Here is a 25,404-nt window from a genome sequence, read left to right as displayed (position 1 = left end):
GGTCAGTCACAGACACATATGTCAAAAGTAATGGTAAACAGACACTTCTGACTTACAAACCCCCAAGCTTTTATGTGGCCTTAAAGGACATGTTAGAAAACTAATCTCTGCTTCAAGAGTGAAACAGTGCAGTACCGTTTGAATGGTAGGCAGAGACAGCATGTACCTAAGAATGTCACTTCAATCCACAGCAACTTCATCTCCTTTCCTATCACAATCAAACCTCTTGTCAGACATTCTGCCACATAAGACAGGAAGCACCTGTGAAGTTGGCTTAGAAAATAAGTCTACTTTCTAATCCAAGGAGAGTTAGAGGAATGTCCTTAGCCTTACACGAAGGCCATGCAGTAAGCACAAGATCTTGAGAAAGAGTTTGATTTATCAACTGACAAGAGAGATCCCTGGAACTGATTGATATCAGGAGCTGGATTAGGATAACTGTAAGAGGAGAGCAGCTACAGAAGCCCTGTGCATAGCAGTAGCATAACATAGGGCAGGGTACACTCTGCTATGGGGCATCAGTGATGCCATACGGAAAAGATGCTCCAAACGTTTCCTTTACCAGCGTAATGACTTGCCATATCATGCCCTAGGCTCTTGAAGACAGTGACACAAAAAAACCCTTAAGACTGCTAAATGGGCCTTATGGCCTTAGATTTCAGTATGAATTATATCATTATGTTTTACCTTCAGTTCTTTTTGCAGCTTTATTAATTCCTCATTTTCATTTATGGCTTTCTCCTCATTTTTGCTTATCTTTTGCTGCCAGTCACTATTGCACTGGTTATTCAGCTCTCTACATTTCTGCTTCCATGTTTCCAGTTCTACACAGAACACAAAATGAGTTTACATAATGTATAATTTTAAATATGTATTTGAACATGTTCCCATCCTTCTACTAAAGTTGATTGGATTTATCAGCTGTGATCAGAGACAACAGAAGGCTTTTAGGAAATTGCTATTTATAAATAAAAGTAACACCTTATAGCAATTAGTAATATAGCAATAGTAAATAGCAATTGATAAGTAAAACCAGAAATGTAAAGCAGCTATCACAATACACATTCAAAGCAATTTTCCTTCCCTCCTCCCTTTCCATGAAGAGATTACCCAAAACTAATCTGTTGGTCTCTTCTAATTTGGCTTCAAGCACTTGATCTTGTTCAATCTGAGTCTGTTCTTGTTCTTCTAATGTCATCCGCATATCTGCAATTATTTTTTCCTTTGCACACAGATCTGAAAATTTGAAAATTAATTTACAGATGAGCCTCCTCCTAGTTGCCACCATTCTCTTCCAAACTGCCTTAGTTAAAAGTCATTTCTCCATTCCCTCAGATCAAAAGCTCTATTACAAGGAAATAGAGCATCTGTACTAAACTATCCACATTCTAAATTCTTAAGTGATTCTATTCTCACCAGTTTAACTTAGATGTGTATTTTGGTGTTAAATGTCAGATTCTGGCTTGTACTGCTATAGGAAACTAAGTACTGTTCAAATACTAAACGTTCATGAAATCTGCAGAAACTTGGTGTTCATTTATTCAATACTGAGATTTACTTGGTTTTATTTTAGTTGTCCATTTTCACAAAAGCATGAACTAGCACACTGTTGTGTATGCTAGCACAAATAATTTCTCTGCTTACATTTCTTAACCTGAGACTGTTTCTTTGCTTACAAATATATCTAATAACAATTCAATAAAAATTACTTTCTGACTGTGAGATTTTAATGTCCAGGTTGGAATGTCTTGGTACTCATAAATATACAACAATCTCCAAATTTGTTATTGACATGATCACTCATGATGTAATCATTATGTTGTCATTGCACACACACAAAAAATAATATTAGTTCTTTCTGAAATAATAGTTTTTTCTGACCTTTATGTGTTTTCTCATACTGTTTGGAGATTTCTTCCAGCTTTTCTTTATTCAACTGCTCCTAAATATCACATTGAAAGCAAATTAAAGAAATTAAAACACACTGAATGAAACAAACACATATGCTAGAAATTAATATCTCTTCATTTTGAATTTAATAAATAATAAGTAAAACATTTAAGACAAATAGTCCCAATGAGTACGTTCTTCGTATAGTATAAAGTAGCATTTCAGCTGTTTAAAAAATAAAAAAGAGACATTCCTACTAACACATCTAAGTGTCACTAATCAGAAACTCTGCAGGTATTAAGTATTTATTTACTAGACCATTTGTCAAATTGTTTTAAATAAGTCTTGCATGAGAATTTCTTTAAACATTTTTCATTCATCTGTTAAAACTAGTTTCAGCTGGCTACTCTTATTTTTACCCCAGGTCTGTAAGCTTTCTCCAGTTGCTTGGAAAACTTGCTTTATTAGTAGATTAGTTAAAAAAAAATTAAGAACAGGTAAAATTTGATAAAATAAAATACCTTTTTAAGTTGCAGGATTGTGCGCTGTTTGAACTCTAATTCTTCACTAAACTGCTTTTTAATTTTCTCAAGTTCATTAACTTGTTTCCTCAGGGATTTCTCCTGAGTTTGCATTGTACACACCTGCAACAAGATAGCAAGCAAAACTTACATTTATTTATAAGCCTTTTACAGTCTGTCCAAGTTATCTAGATAAACAACTACCTTTATTTGAGCTAAATTTTTGATAGCATCTTCATCAAGTTTCAGGGGATGGTAGTGTGCAAGTAAAGATACTCTAAATGTATCACTCAAAATAACCTTATCGTGAATCTCTTTTAATATCCATAGATTGAGATTTGTAAAACCAGGTTTTAATAACAGAAGCCAAAACTTTTAGAAGAAACATTTTGCCTAAGGTTACCAACCTCTTTTTGTACTTGCTGAATTTGTTTCTTGGCATCAGAAAATTTCTCTTTCAAATCTGTGTATTCTTCCTCTTTCCTCTGCAAATCTTTTTTCAAACTTTGTACAAGGGCAGAGCTTTCAGAAAGATCTTTATGTAGCCTTGGGTTAGAAATTAAGCAACATAAATAGCATTAGTCTTGTATATTAGCTCAGGCTCTTTTCAGGTTTTATTTGCAAATACAGTCTCAGCTCTATCAGATCAATGACAAGCTTTATAGTTTTACATTTGGATTTTCAATATCTATTAGTATGAGCCTATAGTAACAAAATGCACAGATTCACTTCTGAAATTAAGCACAGCAACCACTTTTATCATTAGGTGACCTTACAAATTAGAAAAGCCCAGGGTTAAAATAAGTTTAAAGTTGATAACTACATCCCAGATCTTGTAAGTATCAAGATGAATAAAAAGAAAAGTGAAAAAAAAACCACCCCAATAATATTGCAATAAATCCTGCCATCACAAGTTCTAAAAAGTAAAGAATAAGTTTGATGGGTTTATTTTTAAGTAATCACATTTATTTCAAAGAGCTTCCAGTAAGACATCTTGGACTTCTAAACTAACTAAAGGAATGTTTTTCAGGTCTCCTAAATGACACCACCATTCAAAGCCTCACAAAAAGAAATCCTTTCAAAGCTTCACTAGCACAGAGTTGGGGATCATCAGACCTTTATGCTAAACTGTACTTTGGAGTATGTGCAGTACCCACAGATATGGCACTAAAGAACCCATGGCCAGGAGAAAGGCTATGTAATTGCATATTTCCTTACATAATTGCAATTTCCTTACCATATAGCAAATATAATCTCTTTTGCACGTCATCTCTTGTTTCTTACAGATTTAAAAAGTAGAGGGTGCTGAGGATAGTTCTACCCTCTACACTCATTATTTCTTCAAGTCTTATAGTAGATTTTTCACCTAGAATAGCTGCTAGCAAAACCATCTGTTACTCCCTGGGCTTCCCCCCTCTCCCTGCTTTCTTCCTTTCCTTTTACCATTCAGTCCTTTCCCAAGAAAACATGTCCTACTTTTATACAAGTTAAGGATATAATACTGCACTGTGTCATTTCTCTCAGAAAGGGTCTGCAACAAAACTATTAGAAATCACCAAATAATTAATTTCATTGTTTGCTCCTGTTTCTCTGCACAATAGTTCCGCATGATTTAGATGTATATTTTTGAAAGACTTTACAGACAGGTGAGAAAAAGCAGAATAACCAAACATAAAATTCAAGTAGTGTATAGAAACTTCTCAAAGAAGCAGTTTAGGTAATCAAGTTTATAAACATGCAAATGTGGTATGTCAAAATAAACTGATGCTGACATAAGGAAGTATTAACTTAATTTTATTCTTAAAGGGTTACGAATAATCTTATTATTCACTTACAGTTCTATAGACTGTATTTGCTCATACTCCTTTTTCTCCTTTTCCTGAAGAGCATGTTTCATGGTTTCCAAACTGCTCATCAACTGCACAACTTCATCCTTCAAATTTGCTTCTTGGTCACTGAGTTCTTTCAGTTTTTTGTCTGCACTGGTACATTTCTCTTGCAGAGCTACTGTATTACTTTCTAGATTTAAAACAGTAGATTCCTTTTCTTTTAGTTCTTCTTCTAACTCTTTCATCCTGTCATCTTTAGTCCTGAAAGCCTCCAATAGGCATTCAAAATCTCTTATTTCTCCCTCATAGCTGGTAACTTTCTCCTGAAGCTCTGCAATTACTCTCTGATTTTCTGCAGCCTGTTTTTCAAAACTCTGGGTTTTCTTCTGCATTTGCTCTTGTAACTGATTCATAAGATCATTTTCCTTTACAGATTGATGATCTCTAATCTCATTTAATTTTATTTTTAGCTGATTATTGCAATTCTCACTATCATGAAGTCTCTTCTTTAAGTCTTCAACTTGTTGGAGTAGTTGTTGAATCCGATGACTTTTTTGTGAGGAAGCCTTAATCATAATTTTGCATTCTTCCCAAATGTTTTCAATACTTTGGTGAAAGGAACTCTCCTGTCTCAGATCTGCTGTAGAAGCAGTTTGGAACTGCATGGACAAAGGACTCATTTGAGCTGTCTCTGGTTCATCCTTTTGAGGGTCTAAGGAATCCTTTACATTAACTAAATCGATATCCACAGCATCAGATTCTGAGTGACATTTATACAATTCATCTACCTGGGACTGCATTGTTTTAATTTGTGACACTTTGTCAATTATATTTTGCTTAGCACATGTTACTTCATTATTTAGCTGAATAATTTTTTCTTCTTGCTCCTTATTTATAGTTTTCTGTTTGTCCAATTCAGAAACAGTCTCCCGATATTTAGCTTGACATTGTTGAAGTTCTTCACTTAAGCCAGAAACCTTTTCTTCAGAAGCAGAGAATTTGAGATGCAAGTTTGCTATCTGCTGATTTAACTCTTCTTTTTCGTTTTTTTCTCCTTGGCATTGTTCTTCAAGTGCAGCTATCTGACCTTCCAAGGTTTTAGTTCTTTCCTTCAGTGCTAATATTTCCATGTAGGTCTCAGAATTACTAGTTCTCTTTAGATCAAGACAGTAGTTTTCCCAGCTCTCTCTCTTATCTCCTAAAAACAAAGCAAAAACAACATCATGACCAAATAAATCCCCATACGGCTCAAGTTAATCAAAAGCAACAAGTACCAAATTGTAATTGCTGTGTGGAAAACTAGCACCACCTAAAAGCCACGCTCTCATAGTATTTTAGAGTCTTGAAGTTGTTAGAACCCTCTGAGACATTTTATATATACTAAAATTCCTCTTGGGATTCTAGGCATAATTCGCAGAAAGAGGTGTTCAGAAGACTTAAAAAAATGTTTGTTACAGTTCTATTCCAACCTTCTATTCTGCCCCACTAGCAGAAAAAATCTAGCTAATTTCAGTAGTATTTGCAACACCTATGAGCTAAGTAACATTCAGTGATAACCAGTTTCCACCTCCACTGATTCAACAGTCCCTTTAAATAGAGCCAGCAATTACCCATCCTCCATTTAGGGCAGCAATGATGTCATACACCTGTCTGAGAAGTTTTATGCATGCTTTACAATACCTTACTTTAAAAAAAAAGCTAAAAATCCAGCAAAAGGTTTTTTTTTGGTTTTTTTCTTTATGTTTGGAACCTTCCTCTCTTCTATATTCAATAGGTTTCTAAACTAGATAAAAGCATAACTACTAATGCCTACACCTAATATGTTACATGTAAAGTTCTCCAAGAAAGATTTATAACATGTCATTCCAAACCAAAATTTCCATGTTTTATTAACTTAAGACTGTTTTCGCAAAGTAATGAGCCATTTTAACTAAAATCACATCTATTTCATCCCCTTACAAAACTGACTCCAGCTATATTTCACACAAGTGTTTTAGAATCCCATTGTGTCCCTTTAGTAACAGGCATGCTATATTGAAAAAAGCCTCACTATCTCCGAGGGCTAGATTATCACAACTACGTGTGACAGGGAGATACTATGGATTCTCGTGCGTGCTGCACCTACAGTAAGGTAGAGTTAAGCAGTCATTTCACTTTGGGACCATTAAGCAGAGATGTACTGCATGGAAACATCCTCTGAACAAATCCAACAAGTTGTGTAGTCAACTTGAATCACTAACAAAAGGCCATTCTGAAGCATGAGCAACAGTGTTTTGGTTTTTGAAAGTCGACAGGACACTTTCCGCCTGCTTGTCCATAGCTTTCCTATTATGAGATACATCAAGTACTTCTGCTAGCTCAACCACAACAGCAGCCTTACTGCAGCACATAAGGTCATATTTTTAAATCCTGCAAGATTAAAAATTTTGGATTTGGAAATGATTTTCTCTGAATGCCCAGTTGCATAGTCCTAAGAAAACAGATCAGACAAAATTCTATATATTCCTCTCGCTGGACTGGAGTTTTGCAAGCTTCACTGAAAGTGAGAGGTGCTGAGGTGTCTTAACACATGGTTTGTCAAAGTCCCTATTCTTGGCTTCAAATGACACTTAAAGTTGTACAAACAGAAATCCCTACTGGATGACACAGCATCACATGACCTAGCCTAATATTTTTACCTCCTTTTGCTGCTACTGGCAGGCCTAGCCATTTTCTATGGACCTTTCTTGACATTGAAGAATTGAGACAATATAACCCTGCTTAAGTCTTTCAGTATCCATCCATGCAGCTGTTGGCTGTTAGTTTATCTAACTATGCCTGCAATCTGAGAATTATCTGCCTCTCCCACCTTCTAGGGCAGCAAACATCAGAAGTTTAATACTTTCTGCATGAAGTGCTTTGTTAATGGCATCATAGAAGATCCTGAGTTGGAAGGGACCCTCAAGAATCAACAAGAGCAGGGTAACTCTCCAGCCTCTCACTCACCAGTCTGTACTTAAAGCCAGGGTTACAAACTTGTATTAGTTAACTTCAAAGGTTGGTGGCTGCCCAGCTCTGTAATTGGTCTATGCATCTCTGCAGGGCTTCCTAGCCTTCAAGGGAATCAACAGCTATCATCACTGGAAGACTTAGGATAGTTTTGGGTCTTACATCCAAGCTGTTTATGAAGATGTCGAAGAGAAGAGGGCCTGTTATAGAGTTCTGGGGAGCTGCACTAGTGCCTGGACACCAGGCTGATGTTACCCCATTTACTAGAACTCTTTGAACCAAAAACTTAACTGCTCCACTACAGCAATCCCCTTGTTCTTTCACTGCACAATGTAATGAATGATAGTCCAACATTCAGCTTATTCACTGTATCCTTCTTTTTCTGTGATCATGTGAGTTTGATAATTCTTTTATAGAAAGGAAAGGCTTCTCATCTTCCTTTTGCACATGCTTTCCATATTCTTTGAGATACCAAAGCCAAGCTGGGTCCTGAAGTCAAGTGAGAGGCAGATGGCTCTTACACATACCATTTTGCACAAGTCCCATTTAGTTCAGTTTCACTTATTAATAGATTTTATTCACTTGATAAGATCACAGATAAACCAAGAACAGCAAAAAGACTAAAAGTCCAAGCATGAGAGTTGTATAAAACACACCATTTGTGGACTTAATTTTACTCCCATTCAAGTGGGAAGCTTAATTTTTCTCCTTTGCCAGCATTGTCACCCTTGACCAGAGCTGGTGTGTTCACAGCATGCACACAGAATGAAATGTCAAGGTTCACAGCACATACTAATTGTTCAATCATGCAGTAAGTCATTGACACCTTTGATGCTTGCTTAGGCAATTTTCAAAAACTTGAGCAGGACATGCAACTTTCTCAGAAGTCCAGCAACAGAAAATTTAGTACAACTGTTAAGAAATTGCCTAAGAACTACAGCTGGGTATGCAGGTACATACACAGATAAGAAAAAGCATCAGAAATGAAAGTCTAAAAAACTAACTTTTATTTAAATCTTTTAGGAGTAAATGATATAGGGCCCTTTGCAAAAGAGATTATATTTAGAGAACAGTTACTTCCTTTTACAGTTTAACATAGCAGATTTCCTCCTCAGAGCATAAATTTTATGCTTCCCAGCTTTTTTCTTCTGTTCTGGAATAGTAATCAAGCTTTTTTTGAAGACCCCCTGTTGAGTGATGGTAGAAATTTTACCTTTCTTTGTGGGTGGCTCTTCTTCTGCAGTACACTTAATTTCCAAGCACCGTTTCCTTCCCACTTCCAATACTGTTCCCTCACAGTCCTTGAACTGGCTGCTTTCAACCTCTTCATTAGAGTTCTTTTCTGCTAATTTTCTCTTAATGGTAGTCAAAGTGTTCTCCTGTATTAAAATAGAATCAATTGCTTTGAAGTTGTACAAATTGAATGCTTAAAGAGCTTAAAAGGCTTAGCAGCTTTTTCTATACAAATATTTTTACAAAACCTTATGGGTAAGGTGCATAGGGGTTGTCGGAGGAAAAGTCAGTGAAGTTTCTTTTTCCCCCTAACTTACACAATTATTACCTTTTTTTACATTCTTAAATTCTAACTTCAACTAAAATTGACCTTTTGTTGCAGCAAAACCTTGTTTTTTTCCTCTTATTCAGATAGTGATGCACTTCCTCTATTCCCACTGCTTTAAGTCCACACGTTTTGAGGTAGTTATTTTTTTCTAATGGCTCTTCAGAGTCTCATCTAGAGTCCTCCAGTAATAACTTCAGATCAGTACTTCTGAAAGTTTCATTACTTACACACACCCCTGCTAACATTTTGCTGTGGCTTTAGTGTCAATGCCAACTGGCCTGGTATCACTTGAAGTAAATAGCAATTATTTAAAAAAAAAATCCACTTTTCCAAAGTAAAGTCCATTATAAGCATATATTAAGATTTTTTTTGTATAAAGACAATTAAGATGTCTAAGACTTACATAGTCTTTAATGGTTTCTTCTGAACGGGTTATCTGAACTTGTAGTCTCATAATAGTTTCATCTTTTTGCTTCACAATGTCAATCAGTTCTTGAATCCTTTCATTTTGTATATTCATTTTCTTGAAAAAGTAAAAGAAAGTTCAGTGTTAAATTGAACTCTACCATGCATTTAGAAGCAAGATCAGTTAAACTATGCCTGATATAAAAAAAACCTAATCTAATAGCATTCCAAGTTATTGGAATTTTGTATTAAAGCAAATAATTTTGCATAAGTTTTTTTTGAGAAAGTTACCTCAGTTGCTGCTTTAAGTTGCTCAGCAGACTCATCCAATTTAATCCTCTGTGTTTCAAAACCTGTAACAGGAAAAAAGCCTACATCACATAATCAGCCATCACAGTTTACTCAGTAATCCATGTCTTTGTATCTTCTGGTACTTCAGTCATTTTTAAATACATTTATTTTCCAGTTGACTTATACAAGAACATTTCAAAAGTTGTTTACATTTTCTGAACTGGACAATTGAGCCTCGCAACCCATTCAAAACACAGATCATATCACCTCTGCTTGAGATCATTATGAGGTGCTGCTAGTTTTTCCTCCATCAAAGTTCCACATGAAGCCTGAAAACACTGCATCAGCAAAATGTCAAGTACAGAGATTACAAAACCACAAGGAAATCACTAACTTTGATGTTTTATGCCACAATTCTTAAGTCTGCAATTGACAATTTTAAGTTTCATCTTAGGCACATAGAATTGTTTAACCTGAACATACACAAAACAAGGGATTGCCACCATTACACATATGATTTGGTTACACAATCTCGCTCAATGAGATTATTATTCTTTAATTATTCTTATTTCACAGTACTCAGTCATTTCTTTTTTTTGCGTCTTTCACATCACACTTAGACCCAGCTTACCTTTGGTTTTCTTTTCCAGCTCTTCCTTGGACTCAACTAGTTCTGCAGTTACTTTTGTCAGCTGTTTTTCAAGGTAACCTATAGTTTCCTGTGCGTCCTCTAAGGATACAATGTACTGATGTGCTGCTTCTGCCTGATTTTTGATATCAGTGATATCGTTTTGCAGAGAATCAATAACACCCCCAAAATCAATGTAGGCACCTGTGTCTGTGTTGTTGTCTTCATTCTGAAAGAATTTATATTAATTCAGAAATGGGAAATAATTGCACAAAAGTCATTATTTCTACAGAAAATATGAAAGATTGTTAGGAATTCTAATATGTAAATACAGTTATAAACCTGACTTTAACACCATCTTGTGGGCTCATATGCACTGATTACCAGTTTCTGTCTACCTTCACACGCCAGTTTCCAGTATCAAGCTAGAGCTACATTATTTTTATAACATTTAATGACCCAACATTACCCCTTATATCTCCACAAAATCATTCCCTCTAAGTTTACTATAAAGGTTAGCCTACTTTAAACCAATGAGAATATTGAATGAACAGAGCAAGCAAACTGTTTTTGAAGGAATACATCTGAAATTTTCATATGGCAGGAAAAGTTTGTGAGGTCAAATAAGTCCATGGTAATTTATCATACTAAGTTATACCCAAAAGACTGACTTTACATATTGCTTCTGTTTTTTTTTAAACAAAAGGATTTCAAACTCTCGAGAGACAGACTCAAGAATCTAGGTATGGCTTAAGTGGATGAATACTTCTCATTGCTTCAGTTTTAAACACTACTGCCCTAAGAGAGAAGTCTCTGTGACTACTCCAGTAGAGTCCATGGGTCAGGCCTAAGAAGTCAGCCTCAAAGATTTTAAATAGGCACTAAACGCAATAGATTTTATAGCATAAAAAATTGCAGATTTCCCCCCAATTTCTTTTTATGGAATAATTGTCACTTTCTGCTGGAGAAATGCAGAAAACCCTCAAAATTCCTGAATCCCAAGGCTCAGCAACCTCATCTCTTAAATAAGATAAATATATCTTGCCGAGGACACAGTTACATTGTGTGCAATTCCTTGAAACCATCCTTGGCATTTTTTGAGAAATGCCATGACTGTAACAGGTAGTTAGTAAAAGGGACATTTGGGGCAGACAGATAAATATACCAGAGGTCCAGCTTGCTCACTGCAAGGCCGATCTTGTGATTTAGTTTTTTCATCTGCATTTTTAGTGTAATTATTTACAAGTTCCTTGAAGATTTCCAAGCGTTTTTCAGAATTTTCTTCAAGCTGTGCTCGTTCTTGAGAAAGGCACTCTCTAGAGTAGAAAAAAACAAGTCAGAAAAAAGCTAGCCATGAGAGAGGCTAAAAAGTTATCAGCACAGTTGCCTATACACAAAGATGATGTCTTCTTTATTTTGGCACAACAAAACAATACATAAAACAAGGCTGCTACCCTAAACCAGAAGTATATTTCACAGACACCAGAGTAAGAGGGATACAAATACACAGATTACGGACAGCATTTAACAAAAAGCATTTTTGATTTACGAACGTCATTCTTTCTACAATTTACCAAAGCAGCTCTTCCCTTAGAAAGAGTTCTACATGAAAAAAACACTGCTTACAAATTATACACACACATTCCTACCCATCCCACAGAAAAATCAAAGCCTTTTCTAAAGAGCATTTTTCCTGAGCTCATAATCCAAACATAAACCAACCCATTAATTGATACAGTAGAAGATCAGATCTAGCTAGATTGTGGTCTCTTAAAACCAAGAGAGATTAAAGAAATATGTAAATTTACTTTCACTTTCTTAACAAGCAACTTTAAATCCACTTAAAGCCAACTTACTTGAAATCCATTTCTCGATCAGCAAAATAATGAGAAAATTCTTGTATTACTTCTTCACGAATTTTTATTTCCAGCAGTAACTTATTTTTCTTTTCAGTAATAAGTCTGTTCTTCAGCTCTTCTACCAGATTCACCAGCATCTAGAATCACAATTAATATTATACTTTTTACAAAGAAACACTTTCCCACGAGCGAGTCCTCAAACACTACAGCACTTAACTCTGCAGCTGGAAAGTTTTTCCAGTTCTTTTATTAGCTTATTCATAAACAGAAGGATTTATGAGTAGATTACACTACCTGTTTGGTACCAACACAGGTTTGCAGAGAGTGTATATTTCCAAAGAACACCAAATTTAAAGATAACTTTTAGAATTTTTGTTATAAAGATAGGCTTAAGATCCACAGAATTTGGTCTTGTTTCTCCAGATGCCCCTTTTTGGGTATTAATGAAACCCCCACTAAATGGTCTCTAGTCCTCTGTTCCCCTAATCCTTGTCTTCCCCAGAAATGACTAAAATCACTGTTGCTTAAAGAACAGTGTCCAGAGTTTTCTTGTGCATAAAATAACAAAGGAACAATCTTGTATTGCTAAAAAACAGGTAGTATCTTCTGTGTATTGACCATAGGATACCAAAAGAAAGAAAGCCAAATCTACAATTCTTAGTGCTCAGTTTATACTTTGACACCTTCTGCAATTTTCCCACAATAAGCACCGAGGCATAAGTAATCCCACTTGTAGTTCCAAACACTGGATTTAGGTAGAATAAGGCAATGAGGAGAGAAGAGAGATGGAAAAAAAAAAAAAAAAAAAAAAAAAAGTGAGATGGAGGAAATGAGAAGAATACATTGCTTTGAGGCTCCATGCTATACTAATTCTTTAAGTAGCCCTGGCAGATACCGTATATTTTTCTTTCGCAATAACAACTTCATTTCCTTCATTTTCCTGCACTGCTTCTTCTCTTGACGTACTGGGCTGTTCCTCCATCTCAGCATCTTCATCTTCAAACACATCTTCCAAGGTTCTGTCCCATAGGATCGTAGCTCTTTTCCTTGGGATTGGCAGTTTATTGACATTAAGCAGTGACGATTCTCCTGCCAATTTCTGGCTAAATGACTGATCTTGGGGAAGAATAGATGTGTCCATAACTAAAACCTACCCAGAAAAGTCAAGAACAAAAAGTTATTGGTATTTTTTAAAGCTCCATTGGCACTCTGAAGACCTGCTACATTCTCCTGTAGGTCTCCTGAGCAGAGCACTCTCCCAGCTTATCTATCCTTTGTTCAGAGTCACTACTTAGACCAGTTTCCAGCTAGAGTACAAAGTTGCCACATTATAGCCTAACGCTTCTTTGGATCCCAGGAACACCAAGTTTCACTGACTGGATAACCTACAAGAGACAGCAACAGACTATCCATTTCCTGTACTTGGAGTTTCCAGTTGCATTACATAAAATCTATTTCTTTAACAGCTCTATAATCACTACAGTCTGCTCCTTCGGGCATTGTACTTAACCTGCCCAAATTCCAAAGGCATAGGCTTAACTGTCAACAAAACTTTCATAGCTTCCATTAAAGCTACAGCACTGATCCTCCACACTTACATCTTCTAACTTTGCCAAAGTTACATCACTGCGCTTACTCCTACTGACTCTGCTTCCACCTTCGCACTGAAGCCTTTGTGAACATAAAGATGACCTTTCACACTCTATGGTGCTCAATCTATTTTATCAGTACTTCAGATGAGCAATATTCCAAGTTAAGATAGCAGTAGTATATGGGACAGCTAGAAGTGAGAGCATGTTGTATCTGCAGAAGAAATTTATCCAGATCTCAGGGAAATTCTCCCAAATATAATAAGTTTCTTATTAGGCTAGATGTTTCATAGGAATTACAAATTTTCAGTAGATGCTTCCACCCCCACACTCCAAAGAAAACAAAAAATTCCAATAAAGTCTTTTTAAAAGCTGTAGGAGATAAAGCTCAATCCAGTGTAACAGAAATAGAATTGCAGTACGAGACAAAAATCCAGTAACTATATCAATATTCCTAAAAGTAAGAGAACCTACACTTTAAAGCAAATCGAAGTTACTGATCAACAAGATAGACTACAACACACTTACTTTTTGTGCAATGGCTGAGAACTTCAGCACATTGAGTGTTTCCTCATATGCTGATGCACATTTGCTGATGTTTACTATCATGTACACCTTCCCCTTTCCACTGAAAAATCCTTGAAGGAAATGAGTTAACTTACTTTCCCGAAAGGGTACGTGCTGCTGCAACCTTTAAAAGATGAACAGACGATCAGAAGTTTAGTAAATTCCAGTCAGTGTAAGAACTATTCAGCCTGAAGACTTGAAAGTTTCACTTTTACTATGGCACTAGTGACAAGGGTGTTTAAAATATAAACTTAAATTTAAATTTATTCCAAAGTTTGTTTGATTAGCCAAGCTCAGAACAAGTAAGTAAAATCACTAACATAAACAACAGCATGTTTAAAGGATGTTATAATTTAAGTGATTTAATTAAAAAGCAAAACAAGGCAAGTTTACAGATAACTTTGGTACATCAACAAGACTACAGTATAGACATCAAATCTATATATTTTCTTCTACCAAAAATTTAAGAGTTACTATTGTGTATTTTAAACAATAGCTTTTATACATTGTAGGCAATACCTAAAAAACACATCCACTTGACATTTCAAAGAAGGACTTACTTTGACTGCTGACAGTTCTTGAGTGCATTAATACACTTGCCTAGAGTCAGGAGAGAGGTATTTATGTTCCCACTCTCTTTCAATCTGTCACCCTCATTGCGGGTTTTGGTATATCTCTCAGAACCAGCAAGATCACATAATGACAATCTGAAAGCAGACAACGAAAAATCACTGAATTTACCTTAAAGATGCACAAATTATCTGCTTTTAAAAATGATCACTTTTCCTTATCCCTCTCAAGTTTGTTTCCCTAATCAAATTTCCTTCTATTTTCTGCTAATACTTGCCCAACATACTTCACATTCTATGCCACCCAACACCTCTTCGTCCTCTTCCTTCTGAGGACTAGCATGAGTTCAGGAGTAAAGTAGTTCGGGCAAAACCTTGTGCTGAGCAGAGGTGACAAGCCGGAACAGCATTGACACCTGATGGCTTGAGGCTGAATGAGGGTGGAAGTGGGGAGCCACCATCCATGCAGGAGGCTCTGCCAGTGAGAACTGGGTGCAGTACCAACGCATCAACATGGAAGGTGATTGACAACTGCAGCATGACAAGAGACAGACTATTCTGAACTTACTCATTGACACGAGTCACTGTTGGTGTTCCTGAATCTTCAATTTTTAGTACTTTAACTGTGAATATGCTGTGACTAAAAGGAGAAATTGAAATCAGCAGAGAGGTGATAACGTAGATAAATACTTTCAAAATATTTTTAGCCTCCACAACATCTCTTCGAAATATTGTTTGATCTGTCAATACATTTAAGCATACACAACCATACAAACTTCTACAGAGATATTTATGCAGCATGTATTTTGCTTTTTCCTCAGACATTTAGATGGAATAAAGTTAAGTGCTTTTGTTCAGTATTTGATATAATACTGTGAGTTTTAGTACATGTTCATCCTACTGAAGGATTGAACCCCTTTGGCTTAAACCATTGTGTCACATGCTGCTTAAGGACACCAAAACTGAAACCTAGAAATCTAAACCTTGTTAAAGTCTCTTCCCTTCCTAACAACCATAAGCCATGTTTTACTTTCTCCTTCCTCCCACCCACCATTCTATGGCCAATGATATTCAAAATGTTTCTTACCTTCTGCTGGAACTATTATTTAGTTTTGTGCTTGCAATACTCTGGTGTTTCAATCCCAGTTTTAGAAGTTTAAAAGCTTCTTTAGAGTCAGAAATCTGAATCCACTGCAGATCTTCAGGAAGAAGAAATATGATAATTTTTTAGATAACATTACCAAAATAAGTATTTTGGGGATAATGTATGCAGAACAAGGACACTACATTTATCTGAGGCATAGAAACATACTAGTTTTACTAGTAGAAGGGGTAGTCATTTGGCTATCTTTCCAGGCCATCAACTTAACTGAAAAAAATTGGAAGAATTTTGCCTAGAATATGATGACCATATGTCTGAAGTCTGCTTCTTTACAGAGAATACTGAAAAAAAAATCCCAGAAACAAAAATCTAAAAAATGGTTGAGCTAATTATGTTAAAAACTACTGGCCTCTTCAAGAAAATAGAAAAAAGCAAACCACTAAAAAATTTGTCAGTTGTTTTCAATATTTCTCCCATTTCAAAGAAATATCAAGGCAGTGGAGTGTAGAGGCTTTTAACAGTTCCAGTCAAGAGTAAAGTTAAAACAGTTATAAAGGTAGAGATACTAATGTGTGTAGATTGTAATAATTCTGTTACTGAGTTTTCTAATCTCAACATCATTACAGGTAAACCCACTTTTCAAATGACATTTGGCAATCTGCAATGTATTCTATTCACCTTTTACAAAAGAACATCCCTTGATATCTTGTGCAAGGCGGAGTGTTTTTCTCTTCTTGTCATTTGATATAGGAATCAGTAGATCGTAAAAACATTCATTGTAAATCTCAAAAAATGAAACCCAAACAGAAAACTTGATGTAATTTCTTGCAGTTGTGATAGATTGTTCCGAGTCTTTTGAGATATCTTCCAAGTCTGCCAAGTACAAAACATTACAAACCAATATAAACCTAGTAAGTTGAGTTTAATTTAAAAATTAATAAATAAAAATTGATACAACAAACCTTTAAAAAACTCTCAAAACCTAAAATCCTGCTTACTGTTTCCTTCCTTTTCCACTTTTAAATTCTATCAACCACATAAAGCTTGGTTAGAATTAGTCAAATCTCTTCAACATTTTTAGAAGACAAAACTAAACTGACAAGACCTTCATTTTGACTTTTTAAAGTAAACCTAGTATTTTGGTAGTTTTTTTAAATGCTAGAATTAAGTTCATTAAGTAATTACACAGAGGTACTCTAAAACCTGTCAGGATCCACAGCAAAAGTAGAATTACTTTTCTTTGCTATAACTTCAGATCATTTAATGCCTGCTCATATATTCTTCTAACCATTTTATCCTTATGCTTGCTGCCCAGATTACTTGCTCACTATCCAATTCACAAGCATATGAAATTGACAAGAAGTAATTTAATTAACATAGGCCAGAAGTCAGTTATTGACCTTAAGAAGGCTTATTTGCCAGTTTTAAGTGCAAAACTTTTATTTAAAACATACCCTTAGAATCCATAGGTGCTTTGTTGCTAGTGTTAATCTGGTGGTCTACCTGGAAAAGAAAACAAACTTAACAACATATTGTTGCAGCACAAGCTATTTCTAACAGCTCTATTGCATTACTAGATGGGAATACGGCAATGGTTGCAATTTACCAATGGAAAGATTCTGGTTACACACCAGGTCCAGTTCAATGCACCTACACACTGCTATTGACAGGATTGTTCTTATCTCATACTCGCCTCTTCCACTTCCCTTCAGAACTCAACATCAATTCCCATCAGAATACAGCATGTCAGCTTGCTGACTTGGAAACAGTCTAGCCACAGAAAACTAGAGGGGTAGGAACCCTCCACATAAACAGGGTGATTCAAGAGGATGATTTCAGGACTCTAGTTGCAGTTTAAACATTAGTCTTAACCTGGTAAATCCAGGTAACTCTGAATTCTTTTATTATTGGTATTTTGCTAATATTGGATTCTATATTTTTCCAGCTTACTTGGCTAACCCTTGGAAATAGAGGTGAATGAAGAACACTCATTCACTTCAAAACTGAAATAAGCAACTTATTGCTTCATGACACATGTTTGAAATAAATGATACAGTTGAAATGAAGTCCAGGTTTTAGTAAGAGAAAGACAATTTTCTTTTGCTATTAAAAAAAAGTAAACCAAATAACTATAGCTAGAGCTTAGGAGCTTCATACATACACTCCCTTCTCCGTCTTAGTTTTGGTTAGTTAGGTTTTTTCAGACACAGAACTGCAAGTGGAAGAGCTCAAATAAATGAAATCCATCTACTGAAATAAGTATACTTAAGAGAACTAATATGAAATAAAAAGCAGGTATGGTTTGGTTCAGGTTTTTTAGTCTTCTGTCAAGGGTGTATTTCATAAATTTTTCAAATAAAAATTTTAGGTATTAGGTTTTACATATCTAAAATCTAAAACAGCCACACAAACATCTATTGCAGTAGATGCAAAGCCCACAAATTTGCTGTCAAAATTGGGTGTTGTTCTTATAAAAAGCTTCAGAAACCAGAAAGTGCATTCAAACACAAACAAGGTTTTTCTGAAGTCCCTTCTGAAGGCTGACAGAGCTGGATTTAACTTACTCCTGTGCTTCTGAAGTGGAGTCACAGAATTTTGCTGCCACCTACCTTCCACACTGGAGCCCAGTTAACCAACAGATAAAAATCAAGGCAACAAATACGTTCCTTTTTCCTTTCAACACTAGCTCTTACAACCTAGCATAGCACAATGGAAGTGCTCAATTCTTTTTGTAATAAAAAAAACACAAAAAACCTCCAAACCTTTCTAGTTCCAAATCCTTGCATATGCTCAGTTTTATTTTACATTATTCCACTTATTTCAGAATTAGAAGACACCAAGAAAAAGGCATGGTTACACAAAACACAAATTCCACATAACTGTAATTGAATTAAACAGCTTTAGAATTCCACTCAGCTCCTAAAACTGGAGTGTATTTCTGGACTGCTCAAAAAGAAAAAAAGCCCAGCAAAAACCTATCTTTAATTCAAGCCTTTAAGTCTACTGGCTTTATATCTGCTGCTTCAAACATATTTTTGCTTCTTTTTAGGATATTTATCCAACTGAAAGGGCAACAACCCCAAAACTATTAATTTCTTTTAAGTATCCTGGAAGACAGTATGTTCTTTAAAGGATCAGACCTACTAGCATTCTCGCAGATAAAGAAGGGACTATTTACATTCAGTTCTTATTACGCACCAGTAATCCCAAAGGATAAATTATCAGGTTCCCAAGCTAGAGGCACCAAAAAAAAAAAAGCTTAGAGTTTACATGCCCATGAAGTATTGAGCCACAAGACAAAAATCCCCAGGAAAAGGGTCCATCAGCTCTAACTGCTGACTTTACTGCTAATATGAATGGTTGGCTGCCAGCAAATAGACACATCCATGGTCAAATACACCCAGTCTCTTCCTACTGCAAATGAAGAACATGGAGCTATCTAAAGACACAGGTACTCAGCAATATAGAAAGAAATTCTCCTCTACCTCTTTTATTAGACGAAGTAATGAATTTTTAATAGCAGTTTCTTCTCTCACTTGGTTTACAGTCAGTTTTATATAATCTCTACATCGATAAGGCTTGAGATCCATTGCTGTGTACAACTTTCCTTGAATACTTTTAAACAACATATCCATAGTCCTTGGCAGAATACCAACATCATCTTCTGTCCCTGAAAGAACATACAAAAGAAAAATCTAGTTACTACAAGGTATACAGATAAATGAGGACAGAAAGATAATATAAATCTCCAGGCACACATTAAGAGTTTGAAGACAACTTACAGCAGTGAAGGAGTTTTCTTTGTACTCTCAAGGTGACAAATATCAAAAGAGTTTTGAAAAGTATTTGGCTTTCAGGAACAGTTCATGCTCTGTATCAGTAATGGATATAACATAAAACAAAAACTCCTGGAGTATTTTGTTAAGCTTAGCCTTAAGGGAAAATAAAAAAAACCCCAAAAAAAACCCCACGACCAACAGACATTTCATAAATATTTGCAATTTTTCAACTGTGTTTCATAAACTGCCTTCACTCTCTCAAGGAAGTAATCTTGAAATAAAACTCATGAACGATCTCTGCTGCAGTCCTGCACTAATTCCACAGAACCTCCAAAACAGTTTGTAGAAGCCTTGCAAAGACTTACTCCGTTCCCTATCCCAGACCCTTTTCTCTGAATATATTACTTTTGTCCCTAAAAGACAAGGAGTCAAATAAAAGCCTCAGTGCATACTTGATTGTTCTGGATCCAAATGCTAGTTTAAAAGGGGTTCACTTACATTTGATTTCTAAACCAGAGAAAAGGGAAATATGAAAGAGGAACTACTATCCTGTCTCAGGGTGATAATTTCTCTTGCTTTTGAGAGAGATGGGCATTTAATACTCAGAGCACTAGCTGCATCACCTAAGTCAGAACTTAGATAAAATTGGTTGGTACTCATACCCCTAGCTAGTAGCCAAATACCACATTAAACTCAAGTACTCTTACATTACATTTGGTGCTCCTCATATCCTCTCTAATACTTTTTTCTTTAGTACAATGCCATTTGTAACTCAACCTAACACAAAGGAACAGTCACTGGTGAGCAAGGAAAAGTCCTAAAAACCTGTTTTATCCTTCACTTCGGTTCTTTGCCATTGACTGAATACAGGCTCCCATGTAATGCTAAAGTGCAACCACAGAAGAGTAAATCATGGTGCCCAACAGGCAACATTCTGCTGTGTCTACGTTCATGGTATTATATCTATAACTACTGTTATAGATACAAAGATACGGTTATAGATACAAAGTCCTAAAAATATAATACCACAAAAAAGCTTCTAGTCTAAAAAGTGTCAATCAAAAATTCTTGAAACCCCACACAATATACCCCCAACTAATCAAGCTCAGGGGACTGTACACACATGAAATTGTTTGGGTTTTGTGATTTACCTTCATTAGGACAGAAGAGAACATCCCATTCTTGCCCCAGACAAATGATAACCAGAAGTTCTGGCAGTAATCTTTAATTATAATCCAACTAACAGAAGATTGCTTAGAAAATAACGTCTCTTGAATAAAGATCAGTTTCAAGAGACACAACTCATTGTCCTTCTACTATTTGTATAAAATAACTGGTATTGCATCAAGATTTGTCATTTAATTATAGGAGAAACATTTTCAATGTGAATCAAATCACCACATTTGTTAAAATACTTTGAAAAATAACTGAAGAATGACATCATCTGATCACAAAGGATACGAAGCTTTAACAGAACAGAAATAGTGAACCAGGAGACAAGGCTTCCTAGGTTATTATTAAACTTGTGAACTCTAGCCAAGACAGAAATATATGAAAATAGTAACTAAAATGCTTCAAAACATTTATTCTCTATCTATATTAATTAAAATACTCAAATATTATTTCTTATTTGCGAATATAACTTTTATAATAATAAAACTCCAGAAAATGCTAGTCTGGTGTGGAGTGACTTAGACTTTTCAAAACCTGTTATATAGAAATATATTTTTTCCAACTCTCCCTCATTCCTGGGGTACGAGATGCTTGGAGAAAAGTAGTAAGATCACACATACCTAGTTGAAACTATAGAGCCTTACAAAGTAATATGACTGTGTTTAGGTTAACTCAGGTAGTCACTGTCCGCTGGCAGTTAAATTTATTATGGAAGGAGATTTTAGAAGACTATTAATATTCAAGAGAAGCAAATGGATAGAGACGACATTTTAAATGAAGGAAGAAGTTATGTTTCTACTAGAAGTAATCCTTACTTTAAAAAAAAATAAAGAAAGTGGTTGCAAGAAGAACTCATTTTGACTTTTACCTTGGAAAGTGTAAGTTTTCCCAGCATTTGTTACACCATATGTAAAAACAAGACGATTATATCCATCTAGGAAATCTTGCACTGGTTGCTTCATGGTACCTTCAAAGAATTCCTCTTGGGTTGTTTCAGGTCCAAACACCTGAGTATCACCAAGAAATATTCACATATTTGGAGCAATTATTAGAGACTTTTAAAGAATCTTTTAAAAATTCTGTTAGTTTATAATCTTAAAAACTATAAAGTTAAAAAATACAGTTTGCTTGGTATTCAATAATATAAGTTAAAACAACCTGTACCAGAAATAATTTAAAAACATTTAAATGCAAGTCATTTACTTGTGAAAAAGTGAACTTCTGTAACATTGGTCCTGAAGCTTTTTCACTCAGTCGATTCAAATAGTGTTGGGGGGGTTTCAGTACAATGTTTGTTGAGTCTTCAAGTGAAACACAGTCCTGTTAAAAGGAAACAAACACTGCAGGCATGAAGAGACTATAAAGAGCTCAGGTCACAGGAAAAACAAACAAAAAAACCCCACAAAACGAATTTTAAATATTTTTAAACTAAACAAATGTCACACCTGTGATCCATTTTCTCTTTCCAGTGATGTGAATGGCCTGATACGTAGGCAAACTTGTATGTGTCCCTTAGACTCCAAACTGCTCCTCTTAAAAAAAAAAAAAAAATTAAAACAGTTAGAAATTTCGTTATTTTCTTGACAATTAGCACATGAAAACTGTTTTATTTCATCAGGCTGTTTTGAACAGACTTATTTGATAACATGGGAATCAATACTACTTCACTAAATCAGCTTTTACATGTGCTTAAGGACCTGCAGAAGCTTGCTGCGATAAGTTAATCTTGCAGCACATTTATGTAAACACTGCATTCAGGCCAACAAAAATGTTCTATGAACTGGCAATCGGCCTCATTCACAGAAAGCTGATATGCCCAATAGGTCATTAATGCTGTGCCACACAACTCCGTCTAAATCTTATGCATCTATTTTAAACGAAAAAAAACCCAAAGAAGCTTTTCATCTTCTCTGTAAAATTCTGACTATTCTTATCTATGAAATAACTAAGCTTATGTTTTAAAAAATAAATATCCAAACAGTAAAGTTTTCTTACCTGGCTTGTGTCGGAGCCTGAAGAAACCAAAGAAAATTCAGAGGAAAGGTCTGTTTTAATATCTTCTACACTTACTGGTCCTGCTCTTGGAGATGGCTCAATGCTAGCAATATAGGATGGTCTGCAAAACTTCTCATTATCCAAAGTTGGTTCCATTCTGCAAGATAAAATAAAACTATTTTGTGCTCTTTGATCATGTAACATAAAGAATGTCACAGTTATCTCTGCAGTACTTGACAAATACTTGGTGTTATTAAGATAACACAATATAGCTTGACACAAGACACAGTTCCAAGACATTCCAAAGATTAACAGAAAATTTTAAGCTATTAAAGGGGCACTAGTATATTAGAAAACCTCAGAGTACAAGTTAAAGTATTGTTTTTTAGTAATTTTACAGCTCAGCAATTAATTTATTAATCCATAATTTACTTATTTTTGTACATTTTACTAATTGAAAATTTGCTACAGAAAATAAAAGTAAAATGATTCAGTGTTGATAGTAGACAAATTTCAAAATAACCTTTAAAAAGGGAATTTTATTTTAAAATACTAATATATTTTTTCCGCACTTTACTCTCCTATTCGTTTTTCCTGTGATAGTATAGATGTGATGTGGCAGGTTTTTCTTACAGATCAAGTTTAAAGTAACCCGCTGGGTGATTATTAATAAACTATAGCAGCAAGGGATCCAGCAATCAGACAATTACCATAAGACTTCCTACATTTTGAAGCTTTGGACACAACAATTCAAGGGTCTTCTACTGCTGCATTGCCATGTCTAAGCTACAGCAAAACATAAAAATTGTTTTACTAGATACTAATAGAGAGAACGCAGTGTTCATCAAAGAAATGGGTAGAGTAGGACAGGTTAAAACCCTTTTGCTCAGGTGGAGTGTTGGTCTCCTGCCTGTAATGCAGTCCCATTTCAATTTCTCCCAGCTTAAAATCTGAGATATGTCTGTATTTCAGTGTCAAAACACTTGAGGGCTCAGTCTTCCTATCTGGGCTGTAAAAGCCAGACACAACTTTAAGCAGGTCGACAAATTTCACCAGGCTGCAAATGAGATAAAGTAATACATAAACTAAGCATCAATGTTTATTTTGGTTTCTTCTAATCTAATTTTTTTTTGGCCTAGCATCTGTATGAAAACCAGGAAAAACTTGGCCTGAAGTATCATCGTGGCTTGAACAAAGACTGACTTGTGAATAAGCTCCGGCTGGAAAGAAACATACCTGTGCCGTCAGGATCTGGAAGTCTTATTCATCAGCTACACAATGCCACACTGCAAAACTCTTATCAGTTCTTTAACGAAAACATATTTGTTAGATGGCTGACATTTAAGTTGCTTTAAAGCTAAGCTTAAAGCGTGATTTGTCAAGATTATGCTCTCATTCTGTATCTTTTTCCTTAAGAAGCAAAAGGCAAACATTAAGCTGTGTACACAAAGCCAGAACTATAAGTATACACACAGCCCAGAGGTCGGAACAGTGAAATTCAAGCCATTATAGGGCGCAAAGCCCAAGATGCGGACTGTTTATCTGCCTCCACCTGGAGTCACATAGCTCTGTAAATACTGAAGTTATTTTGGTGTGAACAACTATACTGTCCGGCTACAGGCACTAAAAAGTACTCGTGTCCTAGCATGCGTTATTATAAGCCTGCTAACCGTGGCAATAGAATTTAGAGCCATAGACACCCTAAAAGAAGGGGACCCCCAGGGGCCCACACAGCAGAGCACGGCCACAGCACACACACAGCCCGTGGTGCTGCCAGGCAGCACAACAAAAGATAGAAAGAGCTCCAAACCACACAGTAAGGCTAGCAGCTTACATAAAAGCTAAAACACAAACCCTAACACCTAAAAAAAAATAAATGGAGACTTTCGTCTCTGTAGATCTCAACCTTTCACTTCCAGGCTTTACACTATTAGCCTGTTCTTAAGGGACACAACCGCCACAGCTTTAGCGGCAGCATACCCTGTGTAGGAGTTACCCAGGCCCTGTAGGCTCCACCGAAAACTGCTCACACCCCACAGCCCTTCCCGCGTAACCAGGACGGCAGCGCGGGGAGCCAGGTGGAGCGGCCTCCGCCACAGAAACCATCCACAACGCTTCCTTGGCCCCACGAGCCCCGCATCACAACCACAGCGAGCCTTCTGCCAGAGAAGGCCCGCTGACTCCCACAGACCCCCGGGCCCGCTGGACCCCCACAGACCCCCGGGCCCGCTGGACCCCCACAGACCCCCGGTCCGATGTGCACTCACCTGCCCGGCCCCGGCCGCTCACTGGGCTCGCGCTCCGCTCCGGCCGCGGCTTCTTTTCGAATCCGACCAATGGCAAAGCACGACGCCGCGCAGCCTCCTGGGAGGACTGCACTACTGCGGCGCAGGGCTCGACGGGAAGTGTAGTCCCGGAGGGGCGGGGCTGCCTGTCCCGGTTTGCCCTCGGGAGGCGGCCGTGCCCCGCTGGGTCGGAGAGCCCGAGGCAGCTTTGGGGAGGCTGCAGCTTTGTGGGGTCTGTGGTGCCGCCGCCACGCGGGGCCGCCAGCGCCCGGCTCCTCTGCGAGAGCAGGACCTCCGCTGCCGCGGGAAGGCGCCCTGGCCCCGCCGGGCCTGCCCTCACCTGCCTGCAGCAGCCGGACTTCGCCTCTCTCAG

At 36.5% G+C, this 25,404-nt stretch overlaps 1 protein-coding gene across 4 annotated transcripts in view; it reads right to left on the bottom strand.

Annotated features, from left to right (window-relative positions):
* KIF20B (kinesin family member 20B) overlaps positions 1-25,102 on the bottom strand; it is a 33,321-nt gene extending 8,219 nt beyond the window's left edge. For 2 of the 4 annotated variants that reach the window (XM_088059860.1, XM_088059862.1), the window contains exons 1-26: positions 25,014-25,061; positions 23,983-24,052; positions 22,747-22,903; positions 22,197-22,283; positions 21,955-22,071; positions 21,620-21,758; positions 19,285-19,469; positions 17,254-17,302; positions 16,478-16,672; positions 15,785-15,896; positions 15,266-15,337; positions 14,689-14,835; positions 14,090-14,252; positions 12,868-13,122; positions 11,970-12,109; positions 11,279-11,429; positions 10,117-10,342; positions 9,486-9,547; positions 9,193-9,312; positions 8,442-8,607; positions 4,247-5,438; positions 2,819-2,957; positions 2,412-2,534; positions 1,882-1,942; positions 1,111-1,236; positions 688-824 (exon numbers count right to left, since the gene is read on the bottom strand). In XM_088059860.1, the coding sequence (XP_087915986.1) occupies positions 688-824; positions 1,111-1,236; positions 1,882-1,942; positions 2,412-2,534; positions 2,819-2,957; positions 4,247-5,438; positions 8,442-8,607; positions 9,193-9,312; positions 9,486-9,547; positions 10,117-10,342; positions 11,279-11,429; positions 11,970-12,109; positions 12,868-13,122; positions 14,090-14,252; positions 14,689-14,835; positions 15,266-15,337; positions 15,785-15,896; positions 16,478-16,672; positions 17,254-17,302; positions 19,285-19,469; positions 21,620-21,758; positions 21,955-22,071; positions 22,197-22,283; positions 22,747-22,902 (4,320 nt within the window). In that variant the 5' untranslated portion in view covers position 22,903; positions 23,983-24,052; positions 25,014-25,061. Of the gene's footprint in view, positions 1-687; positions 825-1,110; positions 1,237-1,881; positions 1,943-2,411; positions 2,535-2,818; positions 2,958-4,246; positions 5,439-8,441; positions 8,608-9,192; positions 9,313-9,485; positions 9,548-10,116; positions 10,343-11,278; positions 11,430-11,969; positions 12,110-12,867; positions 13,123-14,089; positions 14,253-14,688; positions 14,836-15,265; positions 15,338-15,784; positions 15,897-16,477; positions 16,673-17,253; positions 17,303-19,284; positions 19,470-21,619; positions 21,759-21,954; positions 22,072-22,196; positions 22,284-22,746; positions 22,904-23,982; positions 24,053-24,726; positions 24,837-25,013 lie in introns of those variants that run through there. The other 2 variants (XM_088059861.1, XM_014250091.2) reach the window with 2 other exon arrangements.
* Between the last annotated feature and the right edge of the window lie 302 nt (positions 25,103-25,404).

This window comes from Pseudopodoces humilis, chromosome 9 (genome assembly GCF_049639895.1).
Source record: "Pseudopodoces humilis isolate 2021_Gansu_Grassland_sample_001 chromosome 9, ASM4963989v1, whole genome shotgun sequence".
Lineage (NCBI taxonomy): Eukaryota > Metazoa > Chordata > Aves > Passeriformes > Paridae > Pseudopodoces > Pseudopodoces humilis.
This window is presented reverse-complemented; position numbering and strand designations above follow the sequence as displayed.